The 15980-nt window shown below is 36.5% G+C and overlaps 2 protein-coding genes across 3 annotated transcripts in view; one reads left to right on the plus strand and one right to left on the minus strand.

The window, feature by feature from the left end:
- gabrg3 (gamma-aminobutyric acid type A receptor subunit gamma3) overlaps positions 1-15980 on the minus strand; it is a 130580-nt gene that overhangs the window by 78411 nt on the left and 36189 nt on the right. For both annotated transcript variants that reach the window (XM_039689727.2, XM_089134259.1), the window contains exon 3: positions 11894-11961. In XM_039689727.2, coding sequence (XP_039545661.1) covers positions 11894-11961 — 68 coding nt within the window. The remainder of the gene's footprint in view (positions 1-11893; positions 11962-15980) is intronic.
- The window catches only part of gabrb3 (gamma-aminobutyric acid type A receptor subunit beta3), a 184381-nt gene that overhangs the window by 40212 nt on the left and 128189 nt on the right, over positions 1-15980 (plus strand). The window lies entirely within an intron of this gene.

Here is a 15980-nt window from a genome sequence, read left to right on the forward strand (position 1 = left end):
CACATCTGAACAACAAGATAAGTGTAAAACGCTGTTTTTTTGTGTGCTCATATAGAAATATTACCTCAACACTGCACCAAAGAGACATTCTTCACGTAACTTACCTAAGTAGGACATGTCCCTGAATCAACATTCTTATTGGTCCTGACCTAGCCTGGCAAGACAGATCTACATCGAGATGTTAGGTTTGGGAACTCAATTGGCATGCCTCAATCCGAGGGATATGTTTGTCCATATTTGTCTAACAACACAGCATTTTCTAGTGTGTTTTGCCAGATGAGAAGTTTATATCATCCTTTTACTCTTCTAATTCATTTTATAATTATAATATATCTCTTTTATGTCCTTTTGGTTTATAAATATCCATTTTTCTTGCTTTTATGGGATTACTTTAATTCCTTTCCGTGTAAAGCACTTTGATTTGTCATAGTGTATGAAATGTGCTATATAAATAAACTCGCCTTGAATTATGTGCCCTTTAATGTAAGTTTAGTTAGTTGATGTTAGCCAGGGGCGCAACTACCCAGTTTCAGAGGGGTATGCAGCAACAATTTTAGCGCCCCCCCCCCCCCCCCAAAAAAAAAAAATAAAAAATAAAATAAAATAAAAATAAAATAAATGTAATGTAAGTGTGATGTGTAATAAGTGAGTAGGAAGAAATGAGAGCTAACAGAAAAAAATAAGTGCAAAATTGTCGTTTATTAACACAATTAAACTATAGCTACTCCACCTTGATGAACCCCCCCTAAGAAAACTATAAGCTCCATTGGAACAGCAATAGCAGTGTTTCTCACAGGATTTTAGGTAAAACTGTGGTAGGTGGACCTCTGTTTCTCTAGGGGGGTTCGGGGGCATGCTCCCCCGTAAGAAAATTTTGTGTTCTGTAATGTTAAATTCAGCAGTCTGGTGCACTTTGAGAGTTCAAAATTAAAAGCTCCAACCCATATTCAGGGTGCAAATTAAACAGAGAAAAATTTGATCCTCTTTTAGTTAGTGTCTGTCTAAATTACACTACTACAAAATAATAGTTATTATATTAATCCCATGATAGTAATTGCCATAAAGGCTATTGTAAAACAAATGCACAGAAAAATAAAGGAAACTTTCATAATTAGTTTTGCACTAATTTCTATACTTGAAAGATACTTGCGCATAATGACATATTTCATGGGCCAGTGTGTCAGAAAAAAAAAACTAAAGCTGATTTTTTTTGACCAATGCATTACACCAGCACAGCGCCGCCAATTAAGCAAAAAACAAAAACAAACAAACAAATGGGCCGCCGATGTATGAGTTTTGTGGGCCGTTAAGACAAATAAATTAAAAAAGGATGAAATGTATTAGTTGAAAAGCACGTCGGCCCAGCGGGAATCTCCCGGTAGTCCCGATGGCCACCGAGATATAGATAGCCTACATGCCTGGATGTCACATTTTAAATCCTACCTGTTGGATGCATGCAGTGCATGCATGCAGTTATTTAGCTGCTGTCGCATCAATTGACATGCCATCTCCTTTTCTCTCTTTCTTTTTCTATTTTGAGCACCACAGCATTTTGTTTTATCCATCTTTTTCGACGACAACTAACTACTCGTACCTACTCGCTCAGCGCTCACGGCGCCCCCGCCCGCTCGCGATATTACCCGCCCCCTTCTCCATGAGGGCGCCTACTCTAGCCTGGCTGTTAGTCCTCTAAAATTTTATATAACATTGAAGGAATGCAGAAATGATTTAGAAACGCACAACGACAGCTACATATAGAAATAGCTGCCGTTATAGCCTATATATATATATTTTTTTTTTTTTACCATCGCTTTGGCGCCCCCTATTGTGCTGCGCCCATATGCGCCGCATATAGCGCATACCCACTTTTTGCGCCACTGATGTTAGCTCAGGTCTATTAAAATTACCATTAACTGAGATTATCAAATGCTTTAGTATTTTTTAGTATTAATTAGTATTACTCTTTTTTGTATTTTTCATAGTTCATGTTAACCATATGCTAACAAAAAATGAAACCTTATTGTAAAGTGTGACAACAAGTATATCATAATGTTTTGCAAAAATATTTAAAACAATTTTGTACCACTGACTTTACTTGTGTGGACAAAAAAAAAGTTGAAACCCATTCCGAGTGGGATTTGAACCGGAGAGGACTTGCACTAAGAAGGATGCTAACTTCAGTCACTAATGGGAGTACACGCACATCTCTTACTGGCCTACGTCCGTTACACATGCTTCAAAATATATTACATTGTGTTTGATCCACAAGAGAAAGTCAGTCATGCACATTTGGAACGATATTACAGTGTGAGTGAATGACGACAGAATTTTATTTTTGGGTGTACTGTCACTTTAAGAGATAAATTCCAGTCGAAACATGCCTGAAACTGGTATAATCATAAATGGAACTAGACCTAACCTGCAGTAATGTCTGCAAACATACATAGACAGGAAAACCCTGATTTTTAAATACCTCCCTGAAAGCAAGTAGGTGGCTGTACTAAAGAGATCCAACTGTACTGGAGGGTTTGTGTGGGTGAGACTGGCTTGCCAGCATGTTACTATCGATGGGTACCACAGTGATTCCTTAGCTACACATGGTTGCCTAGGACACAGACTGACCTAGACGTTTAAAAATAGCCATCCTTGGAACCGCCACGTGAGCAGGCCTTTTCAAGTCATGTCCTGTTAATGAGGCAAATCTCATTGTGATTTGCTTAGTAAGAACACCATCTTATACACACACTGTTTACCTGAAAAATGGCCAGAGAGGAAGTCAATGCAAAGGAAAAGGAAAGTTCAATGAGCTGTCAGAATTCCAGAACTTACTGCCTTTTAAATGACTTTTGGCTCAAGCTATTTTATAGCCGTATCACTGACTAAATCTTTGTTATCAAAGAAGGTCATAAGAAGCGTGGTGCCTATAGGAGGACAATCGATTCAATGCAAAGTTAATATTACCCATTTTGGTACAAGCTTAAGCAGAAAACTTATCAATGCATCTTCATTTTCTTTGTGACGGAGGTGTCATCCTATAAAGACATTCATAGGAGATGCAATTTGTGACTTCAAGAGCATTTTAGTGGAGAGAGAACAGCTATTTTTATTTGCCTGAACCTAGGATCAAGAGAATTCAGAATCCAGACAATGTTATATTCAGGGCCCTTGTGATTTCCTAGCACGCATTACTGGCAATTCTCTTCAGATGTGCTAGAGACAGATTTCAGCCTCTTATCTAATGTCAAGAGAAAGCTTGTGGCTGAGCTCATACAGCTGGAAATGTGTATGTATAGGAAGAGTTTGTTCCATTGAAAAGAAAAAGAAAGAAAGAAATGTCTCCGCCCCTCTGATAGAGACTAGTGAGGGTCTTTTGAAGGTACTGGGCGGTAAGTGATGGCCATGGAAAATGACTATTTTTGTATAGAATATATGCCAGAATAACAAAGACATAGATTATAAAGGAAAGAATCATCACTTAAAAAAAAAATTAATATAAATAAAATTAAGAACCACAAAGGTTTCAAAGGAATAATTAAATAATTCATAACATAATGAAAATAAACAAGATTTTAAAGGGAAAATTCATCCAAAAAAAGAAATATAAAATTAACAATCACAAAGATACTGTATAAGTGCTTTACACAGAAAGGAGTTAAAGTAATCCCCAAATAAAAGCCAAGGAAAATGAATAGTTATAAACCAAAAGGACATAAAAGAGATATATGATAATTATAAAATGAATTAGAGGAGTAAAAAGATGATATAAACTTCTCATCTATAAAGAGGAACAGTTCATCCGAAAATTAAAATAAAAAAATGAGTATAAATAAAATTAAGAACCACAAAGACAAAGATTTCAAAGGAATAATTAAATAGTTCATAACATAATAAAAATAAACAAGATTTTAAAGCGAAAGTTCAACCAAAAAAAGAAATATAAACATAAAATTAACAATCACAAAGAAATATCTTTAAAGGAATATTTATTTCAAGATGAATAATAATAATAATAATAATAATAATTAGGGCTGTGAAACGATGAATCGCATTAAATCGCATCCAAAATAAAAGTTTGTGTTTACAAAATGTATTTGTGGTTACTGTGTGTATAATTATATTGTATATATAAATACACACACATGCATGTATATTTAAGAAATATTTGCATATATATTTATACAAAATTAATATTATTTATAAATATTTAATATATTAATAACACATTTTTCGTAAATATATACATGCATATGTGTGTATTTATATATACAAAATAATTATACACACTACACACTCATATATTATGTAAACACTAACCTTTACTTTGGATGCGATTAATCGTGATTAATCGTTTCACAGCCCTAATAATAATGCATGCATGCATATATTAAAATAATAAAAAAGGACCAAAAATACAATAGACAATAGCTCATATGAAAATAAAAGCATAAAAATATCAATTAAAATTAAGAACCACAAAGACAAAGATTATAAAGAGGAACAGTTCATCCGAAAATTAAAACAAAAAACAAACAGAACATAATAATAAAACATCGCATTTACATATTATGTCCCCAGTCAAATACTGCCAACTCCCCACACTTCTTCCATTTGATAAATCAGTTTAAAGACACCGATTGGACCACAGGAGAAACAAGTCTCCTCTTGACAGACTACAATGACACCTGTCATTTGTCTGAGAGAGCATCTACCTGACTTTGTAAAGCATAGACTACCAGCAGAGGAAGCTGAAGGATGATGCTTAGTTGGATGCTATCAATCATATCTCGGCTTTCACACGGGGTCGTTGATTTTCATGCAGGGCTTGACATTAGCTCAACACATCAGCCAAACGAATTCGGCTCCATCTCGACATCAACTGCATCATGTTGTCAGCGCTTTCAGCTGTGCGGCAAGTAACAGATCAAGATGATAAGTAGAATGATCTCACATTTTAATGTAGATCTTAAAGCTCCATTAATTACAATTATGCTATCAGTTGCGGTTTAGGGGCACGAGGGACACGAGGAACAGGGATGATTAATGCTAATTTATCAGCTCTATTCACTGTCTGGCTGCTAGCTGACTCATGTTCTATAGAGCCATTAAAATCAAATTATATGGCGCTTGAGACCCGTTTTCAGTAGTGAATACTATGAAGTTAGCTATTTCAGCTTCTCACAATAGATTGATGAGCAAAGCTGATTTCTCATGTGGACGGAAATCAAGCAGCACTCAATTCAGCTTTGATAATCATGGTCAGCTATTAGGAGTATTCATTTATCTAAAGCACTTTTACAGCATCATTATATACCATAAGCAAAACCACAGTATTATTTCACTACAAATCTATTTCAAGCCTCCCGTACTGCCATTCGGATAATCATGCATTGCCTCTTAACAGAAGCCCTCTGAATAATTTGATCATCTCGCACCGGCCATTTCTTACCCTTCCAATAAGCCTGCACACCCTCGGGTAGTCATAGGCAAAGGCCAAGCTTGAATCGCTCGGTGAATGGAATGACCGCTGACTTCAAACTGACAAGCAGATGTTGGCTGATGGCTGCTTTCCTTATTCAATACCTTCCTAGTAATCTTGCACTCCAGCCTGAGGGAGGAACTTTTTCCCATTGGAAATCTGCTTGCTGGTTTTGGCACCACAAGAATGTGCACAGACCCATGTTCTACAGTATGTGGGATACATTTCCCAAAACGCAACTACGGAGTAGTTGTTACTAACATATTTCAATAGTTCTGTGTTTCAAAGAAATATTCACATGCAACATCACAAATTTGTGTGGTTGGAACTATGGGAACTGGGTCAACTCATACCAACCAACTAAACTTGGACCTTGCATGAACTCTGTTATTGATGCCCTTTCCACAGACATAGTTTAACTCAGATTGATGCACAAACACAGATTTGATCAATAACTGCAGCAGCACATTTAAACCAAACGATGAATTATTTCTCCTTTTTAAAGCAAACACACCATGCTGCAGTGCAAAATGCGCCATTCATTCAGAGCCCCGGAGTGAATGACAAGTGACAGCCAAGTTTCATCATAAAATAAGCCCTTCCTGGCCTTATCAGTGTAACTAAACCAAGTGAAAAATCACAGATCTGCAGTTCAGAAAGTGTGAAAGCAAATTCACTGACTCATTTATAATTAAAATTTAGATTAAATTAAAATGTAATGCCCTTTACAAAGTCTTGATGTTTGTTTGTTTTTGTGGTCTAAAGTCTAGTTTTCATGCTTGAACACTCTTAGAAGAAAAGGTTCTATATAGAACCTTAAAAGGTTCGATCAACGCTACATATTTGGAACCCCTAAAAGGTTCTATACACTCTTAAAAAAAGGGTTACTCTGGGTTCTATATAGAACCCTGGGGTTCCATACTTGGCCAATAGAACCTTTTACCAAAAAAAAAAAGGTTCTATTTAGAACCATTTTTGGAGAACCATTTCTTCTAAGAGGGAATGTTTAAAAAACACCTTATTTTTTATTATTGCAGCACCTCTCTTCCCAGTCTGTCAGTAACGCTATGTTTAGTTCCTTCTCTATACAGCCCGGCCTTCTGAAAAAGCGCAATGTGCTCTGATTGGATGGCTAGACCAGTGTTTTGTGATTGATCAGCCTCTTTGAGTGTGTTTCAGAAGTCTCATGACCTTTACCATAACCGTGAGGTTTAACACACTGCCAATGCAACTAAAACAGTGTAACTGAAACAAACCATCAATCTTTCTTCCCAAATGTGTTTTTGTCTTACCCTGATTCACTATGGTAAGCCATAGTGCACCACAGTGCATTCGTAGAAAATATAAGTGTTTATATTTTAGGCTGCGCGGTCATATCCTTAAAAAGAAAAAAGTTGCTCCAGCTTGGCATGGAAAGGTTGACATGGAGCATGCTAAATCTTAAACCTCTGGGGAACCTATGTTGTAAAAGTGACGAGAGGATGGTGTTTTTATTAAACAGATGACCTTCAGCTCAGGAGGCTTCCTTAGTCCTTAGCGACTTGATTGTAAAGACAGTAATGGTGACGTCCATTTTACCATATCAATCAGACTAGTTATTCAACCCGAAGCTCCATTGCAAGGAGGACGTTTCTCAGTGGTATGCTACTCATTTTGAGGTACATCATGAGATGTTTCAATTGTTATTCCTCACCTTAACAAGTGTATGTCCATCAACAAATTGAATTGTATATTTCTAATTTATTGGGGCGCACAAGAGGGAACTGTATCAATACCAGCGCATACGTTAACCCAGCACTAACGTGAATTACTGATGTAACAAACGTTCATAAAAGAAATCTTTCTCCACCCTTTTCTCAAAGTAGTAAGTACAACGGTTGTGATTCTGAGGAGGTGTACTGTGTACTGACCCATCTTTCAAGAGCAAGCATTCTTCGAATCCCGCGATTTGAGTCCCGCGTACCATCCCAAAACGGGATTCGAATTACAAACAACTTGTTTAGGTGATTCTGAGTCGATTCTTTCTTTTGGGAGACATTAAAGTGCACTTTCGACTTAACAATTTTGTAGAAGATTTACATGCAAAGACAAGTTTATTACACACTCCATGAAAGGGAATATTCGAAAAACCATAATATGGGCATATCAATGGTCTACGGTCTACCAATACTTTTTGGTACTATCAAGCCAACCCTACTCACAGGTAGAGCCCGACCGATAAAGGATTTTGAAGGCCGATACCGATACAAATATTTTTTTTTGGTTTTAAAATATTCCGATATATCGGCCAATATTTTTATTTCTATTTTTTATTTCAGAAACGCTCAACAAAACATTAACAGATTTCCTTAACATTAGTTATTTGTAGTTATTTATGAGTTTTAACTAAAATAATATGACAATGCATTTTAAAAAGAAACTTGTTTCTTTTATTGTCACAACAGAACAGACTGATGATAGTGGCATTAGCTTGCTTTGTGGTTAGCTAGCCTATGATGAGCCAGAATTTAGCAATGGATAACGTCATACTGCAAATTGTAAAACATACATTTTCAATATACGTAACAGGCCAAGGAGAGATGATACGTCTCATTGCTATAACTGTCACACGCTATTAAAGAAATACTTCAGTCACATTGTCAAAAGTTAAAAGGACAGTCAGTCAACTACACTGTAACAACGTAACGTAACTATTACTATCCAATTCCGCTTCACTCTCAGCTTATTTAACAGCAGCAAAAGTGGACATGATAGTCCCAAATTTTGTCATGCTTATTTGAGTTACTGTAAGAGAACTGATGCGGATGTTCTTTTAATTGTTATTCAAGCAATGTATGTCTCGTGACGAACTCAACGAGTGTTGCCAACAGGAACGGTGTAGAGTGCCCTCTGGTGGACAAACTATACAACTCCAACACTCATGACATGGTTCAAGCGTGTTTCGTCCGTTTTTATTTTATTTTTGAAATATTCATTTATCGGCCATTATAACTGATACTGATAGTTTGGAAAATACCTAATATCGACCGATAATATCGGCCTGCCGATATATCGGTCTCGCTCTACTACCACAGATTATTGATCACATTCCATCTCTAAAGTCAGATATCCAACAGGTGGGCATAAAAAACTATGGCTACAATAATCTATCAAAATCAACATTCTTTTGGGGAAAAAAATGCAATGAGACATTGTCTCTCCCAATGAAATGACTGCAGTCGAGCAGGAAGGAAGTGCAAGCTTAGGAAGAGATCAATGCGCAGTTGAAAGAGCGAAGGTCTGGGGGCAATCAGGTGTGGCCAGGTTTACAGTCAGCCAGAAAAGGACTGAAGCTTAAGAACCGTGTTTAAACATGTACACCTTTTCTGTAGGGAGTTGTGAGCTGGACAAGGATACTGGGCAGAGAGAGACAGGTCCTTTTCCTGTCTCTGCAGGGTATTAACTGTGTTTTGTGATGCTGATAATCTGGTGAACTAACTAATCCCCACATTCTTTCATATAATTGTTACCTATAATCCTTGGGATTTTAAATGGCACATGAAGAATTAGATGCAGCTAGAAGCGACCTGCTGTGTTGGGGGGAATTGATCCTGTCTATCCTCAATTTTCTCCTAGGCCTTTAATTTATCAAGTGTAAATGTTGTGTGCTACTGGAGAGGTTGAAAAGAAGATGGGTGAAGCATAGAGAGGACCAGATCTGCATCTTTCCACAGACACCTGTACATTCGCTTTCCTGTATTAAAAGTTGATTTAGTTTTTCATAATCAGAACAACAACGAGCACAAATGAAGACCTCTTTTAAGACAACAATCAATGGCATATTAAATGTGTAGCTAGCACAATTATGGAGCAGCCCAGCAGGAATTCTGGTGCCACAAACAAGAGATAACAAGAGAGTTTGTCCCTGTTTGACAATGGTTTTGGCACATCCTGCATACCAATTATTAAGCTCTATTTCGCTAATCTACTATCACAGCGTGAACTTGAATAATAATGGCTTGATTTAATTGCAGGTATTTCCTGTCCATTACAAGTAAAGCTGGTTTGGTAGTTAGCTGATAATAGTTTTGCATTTATTAATGTCTGTAAATTATGCATGCCATTAAAGATAATTACAAAGATAAGTAAAGCAGAGTACATAATAATTTTAAATAAATTAGAAGAGAGTTCTATGCCATAAGTGCAATTAGTCACATTTAAAATGATTCTTATATATTTACTAATACAAATATTAATAAATAATTTATATTTCTATAATTTTCTGGACTGGATAATTTGCATAATAATAAAATAATAATAAAAAAATCGACTTAAGACTGCCTTTGGTATCCAGGGTCACATATTAACTAGGTGACAATGTTCAGCCAACAGACAAATGATTTGCTAAAGCATTTATGACTATTATTCCTTAGTGCTTACACATTTGTTGCACCAACTTTCTTTAATCTGTTTTTCTTATCACTTTTAAAATCATTATAACCATTATTTTCCCCAAGAAATCTAAGAACTGTGGTTGCTATGTCCCTGTACGTCACAGCCGACCCATGCAACACAATGACGCACTAGAAGTGAGTTTAGAAATTCAATTCCACAGCACAGCACAGGAATCACTGCGGTGCCTTCTGCGTAGGTGTTTAGTCATTTTCTAAAGTTTCCACACTGTGTAATATGGCAGTGGCCCAACAAAGGAAAGCAAAAACAGCATGAACGGAGCATGATGGGAGAACGGATGCCTTGGTAAGGGGTGTTGTTGAGTCCTAAACATTACAGTATAAGATCTCATTAAGATCTCCACAACAAGTAATATACGACAAACAGGCAACAATATATACTGCCTCTAATGTATACTTTGACAATATATTAGCATTCTCCTCTTTTTTGTTTTTATTTACTAAGGTGGACGGCGTAGCCAGCTGCAGAAAAAGGAAAAAAAATGCATTTCGCTTTTTTTGGTTGAGCTGGTCCTATCACAGATGTGCAAATAACAATGCCTGACAATGTAATTGTATGTGCGGCATTTCAAGAAACGAAATTAGTACCAACAATAATATTAGAAGATGGAGAGACACGGTGTCACAGAGCACAAGATAATTTATTAATGTAAGCCTATTTAGATGTTTCTCGCACTCCCTTTGCATTCTGACAACTCATAAAACCCACGCAATAAACCAAAATGAAAAGATAGGAAGAGAGTTAGATATTTCATGTTAATTGACTTCCATTCATACAGCTGTGAATGCCAAATTCCTCTAAAACATTGTGTTCCTTCTTTTGGTTGAATATGCAAATAAATCTTGTGAATATGCATGACTGGGTTCGTTGCAGAGGTCACAACCTCTGTCCCATTCAGATGCAAGTCTTTCTCTTTAAAGAGAATGTCAATGTTCCAAACTTAAACTACATTTAGACCTTGAAAACTTTCAAAATTCTTGATTATTCTTGTCTGCTGTGATTTCTAAGAAACGTCTCCCTTAAGACTCTTTTAACACACTGTTATGTGATATATCGATCGATAGCTGGCGTATCTTCAGGTGCTTATTATCCAACCATTCTCTCTCGCTCTCTGAGCCCTGGACAACAATAATTGGAAGTGAATACACAATTTCACATCCTTCTCAAGGATGAATCTGATGTATTGGGACCCAACTGAACTCCAGAGGAATTTAACATCCATGTGAAGAGATCTGTCGCAGTCGTCCAGATTTAAATATGATATCCATCGAAGCGCACATACATATGAAACAATCTGCTGCTTTATTATTATTTTTTTTATAACAGTAGATCCAGTCAATGAATTTTTATGATGAACTATCATATCAAGTGGCAACTACTGTGCAAAAAAAATTATATTCTTTTCCTCTGCCGCTTCCTATGCCTCAGTTTAAGTCTTTATAATGTCTTTCAGTCTCAAACTTTTTCTTCCTCTGTCTTTCTCCTGAAGCTTTTCCGTGCCTCAGGGGAGATGAAGCTTAAGCATTGGACTCACATCTCAGAGGGATAGCTAGTGGCCCTGCTTTCAACTCAAACCTATACAGCCATGTGTCACCTATGGGACTGAACTGTAACTGCTGAAAGTGTGAAAGAGAGTAACTGAGAAATAGAGAAAAGGAGACACTAAAGGAATAAAAGTTCACGCCAAAATTAAAATGCTCTCATTATTCATGCTGTTTTATGGAAAATAGCTGCAGACTCTTCAAAAATTCTGTTTGTGTTTGACAGAAAAATAATATAATTAATCTAATATTGACAGGTTCAGAATGACTTGAGGGTTAGTAAACAATGAATACATCAACGGGGCATTAATATAGCACTATCATATACATGCATCCAAATAATGACAGAATTGCATTTTTTGGGGTGAATTATCCCTTTAAATTGACCAAAACAGAACATCATTATGGACATGCATTCACTCACCATATTTATCGATGACACAGGTCCAATACTATTAACGAAGATATCAACATCAATGACTGTCGGTTTAACTGCAGAGAGAGAGAGAGAGAAAGAGAAATAAAGTAAGATTACATGAGACTCATTGCCACAAAACAAAAATGTTTCAATGAGGAAAAGTTTATTTTTTACTAATATTAGGATTTGTTTTACTCTCCAGTTGTTTATACTGTGTGAAAGTAACGTTTAACAAATGAACTGTCAGTGCACCAAGAGGTCATCAACTTTGTGATGACATCACACTGCATAATCTTCTTTCCCTGAATCCATTTGAAATCTCTTTTAAAGGATTTCCTCTTTCAGCAGTTTATTACAATAATCTACAGTTTTAAACATTAGCTTGATTGACATTAAGCGCGGCTGAAAAGCACTCGTCAGAACATGAGAAATGAAGTGGAAAGTTGGGGGGCAAAGGAAAGGAACTGTGAGAATTTCATTATGAGTGAAAGCTTAGGTCTGACAACCCTCCATTAGGAAAGCATTTTCTGGAGCCGAAGAGATGAAGGAGGGGTTCATTCTTCACAAAAACAACAAAATGACAAAAGACAGTGAGTCAAGTACATTATATCATTCCGACAGTAGCATATATAGTGTCAGCCATGGTAATGTTTACAACTCAAAACTCTGTGAGACATCTAAATTTGTCGTCCCGATTTTTAATTTTCACGGCCCGGAAGTTTTTCTTACTGAGAGCCACCACAAAGTTTTGTTTTCTAGATGTATATTTAATAAATAAATAAATTGTATTTAAATAATAATATAAATGGAAAATCATAAAACGATGCAGATTAAGTAGATTTGGGGAGAAAAAGTAGGTTGCTTTAATTTGAAATGAAATCAAATGTCCTAATCTTTAAAGAATATAACAACGTACTACACTATATTAGAAGGGTACTTAAGTTTTTCGTGTTGCCTTAGCCAACCTCTGACCACTTCTGTCAGTCCAACAGCGGTCGAATGGGCACAACCCCCTCAGGGGTGCTTACACTTAAATTTGAGCATGACATTTTCAATCTTCCCTCTCATTTTCTAAATGCCTTCTTCACTGAGTGTGCATAAAAATAAAGATTCCCATCTGTGCAAGAATTAACAGTGGCAGTTACTTTGATATCGTACATGCTGTCTAGAAGTAATGCACAGTACCACAGGGCCCTAGTTTGAAGAGGATAAATTTAAATTGTGTGTGGACTTCAAGGTGTATCGTCGGTGATTTATGCAATTAATCACATCCAGTTGAATACATCCTCTAAGTAGGACTTTTTAGTAAGCTGCATAGCTAACATTTGGTAGAACTTCTACCAAATGTTAGCTATGCAGCTTACTAAATATCACTGATTCATTGTTTCATTCATTCGTAGATTTGATATAATGTCTCCAGCTGTTCATAGGCATTCTTCTATAAACATCCTTAACAGATTAAAAATATATATTTAGCTAAAATGCTAATTCAATCTGTTGTTTTCTTAATTTGACTAGACTTAAATCTAGATTTAAAACCAAGACATGTCCCTGGAATGCTGCACTGCTATACCCATTAAGCATTTATTAGGCGCATGCATTACTTCATACCTGTTTTAAACATTTATTGGATATGTTTGATTAATTATAAAGAGCTACACATTGCTGTCAACTTTGAATGCGATATGGGAAATAACAGCTAAGTACCATGAATATTTCATTACTCAAGTAAGTCACAGTTCATCATCCAATGTCCTATTTCTTAGCTGGAAAATTACATTTACAGTTTGTAATTGCTTTCAATTTACAGCAATGATACAAATTAGACAGATATTGTTGCTGTGCAATGATAATGTGCAATAAAGTTAAAGAGCTTAGTGTTTGGATCTGGACACAGAATGTTTGGATGCTTTTCAATATAAGATTTATAGATCTCTCCCTGCATGCCCAATGTCATTATGCCTGAGCCTCACCATCCACACGTCTTCACTCTCTCACACCTTACTTAGGTCGGGGAGGAAGCATGGTTATTCAATGTAAACTCTTGCTTGGTAATCGTCTGGCAGCTGTGGGGTGCTGTCAGGTGAGGGGGTCATGGGTCTGTCTCCGACAGAGGATGTTCGCTCATTAGAGTACGACTAAGGACAAGCACCTGCATCAAATGTCACACTAACTCATTAATTGCTCTACACACACCAATGTGCCCACCTAGCCAAAATAAGATAAGACAAGGAAAAAAAGGGGCAAACTAGGTAAAACATACATGTATAAATAACAATTTGGATGCATTATACTTGCAGAAAGACAGACTAGACACCCCATACACCTTTGAAATGTATGCTATGACCAGTATGTTTATTGAAAATAAGGAATATTAATAATGTTCTAAATAGATATCATATAGCTTTTAAAATTCATCTGTACTAAATCAAACTACAAACCACCACGATCAACACAATTATGTGCAAAAACCTCATAAGCAAGGCCTAGGCGACCTCATCATTTACAAAAGAACATAGGCCTCCTGGAAAAAAGATTGTTATAACATTGGAGAGAATGTTATAATAAACTTGTTCTGAGCTAAAAATAATAAATAATATTGTATGGCAGTTGAGTCAGTTCAAAAAATGAAGAAAAAACTTACTCTTACTCCTTGTTTTGGTTCTCTCTCTTTTTTTTTTTTTTTTTTTGAAAACCTCAAAATCGAAAATTTTCACTTGTTTTGCCTGTAGCTCGAAATGATCCCTTGAGCATTCCTTATGCCAGCACAGGTCACATGTCTATAAAGCCTTAAGCTATTGAAATAAGTATAGGTGTATGATGATCCTGGAATGGTATAAAACGTTTTTTTTTTTTTTTTTTGCATGAAAAATGGAGAGAAAAAAAAGAATGAAAGAACATACAGGAATATTAGCTTAACCCAAAGTCTGCTCTGAACCCTGTGACAGTCTTGTGCTCTACCTCTCATTCATCTGTATTCCTGCAGGAGCACTTTGGGCCTCCCTGCATACTTCCATGCCTCCAAATTATCGAACCATGTCGTGAACAATTCATCGGTGGGATTTCACGCTCAGCTTCCGCCCAACATTTAAAGAGCAATCCTTTAAATTTATTAGCTCTCCCTTGCTACAACCAGCCATTCACGCTCGTGCGGTAAATTGCACAGACATAATTTATGCAATCCAGTTCAACATGGGTCTTATGTCTTGGGAAATCAAATCAGTGCAGTGAGTTTTGTAGTCTAACAACATGATTTTTGTCACATGCAGATGAAGGGATTCATCATGCATTTATATCCCATCATGCCACTGAGGGATATCCTTTCTCCTCAGCATCACTGTAATAAAGTGCATGTGCTTTGAAATGCGATATGACAAATAGTCCTTTGAACAACTAATGGCTTGAGTCCTCTTGTTTTCTAGCTAACATGTATTGACAGTGGCATAGCAAAATGCATGTAAAGTGACCATGTTGTGCTGTGTCTTACATTTTCTGTCAGCGCAGCCATCATCATACAGGAGAAACAAATTAGCAGCAATCAACCCTGCATGGCCACATTTAGCCCGTCCCTCCCAGAGCTGTGTGTGTCCATCAATGAGAGCATTAACATGCAAGCTCTCTGCCTAGAATCACCATAGACACACTAATTAAATCACCCGCAACAGGCCGAGAGCAGGAATATTAATGACATCCACCACCCCACAAACAGCCATTAAAACTCTCAAAACACAGAAAGCATGACCCTGTTAATGATGCAACCATTTAGAGGTAAATAATATTTAATGAAAAGTCTAATGAGCTCACTCTATGTCCACTATCTACATGTACAGCTATGTGAACATAAAAGGAAGTTCACAAGAAACCAATACGATATGTAGCAACCAAGTAGGTCTATAATTCCTTGAGAAAGTTATATGTTACCTTTCCAAAACTTTTTAAAGGGTGAAAAAAGAAAAAGGAAAGAAAAAGTCAATTTTATACTTTACTGATAAAACACGGCTGACGTTACAGAAATAGTTGGACCTTGCATAGCTGATTCCACTCTTTAATAAGCTCAAAAGAATGAGAGCTCATTCAAATATTGACTAAAGTT

Source organism: Pimephales promelas, chromosome 8 (assembly GCF_988280905.1).
Source record: "Pimephales promelas chromosome 8, fPimPro1.hap1.1, whole genome shotgun sequence".
In the NCBI taxonomy this organism is placed as follows: domain Eukaryota; kingdom Metazoa; phylum Chordata; class Actinopteri; order Cypriniformes; family Leuciscidae; genus Pimephales; species Pimephales promelas.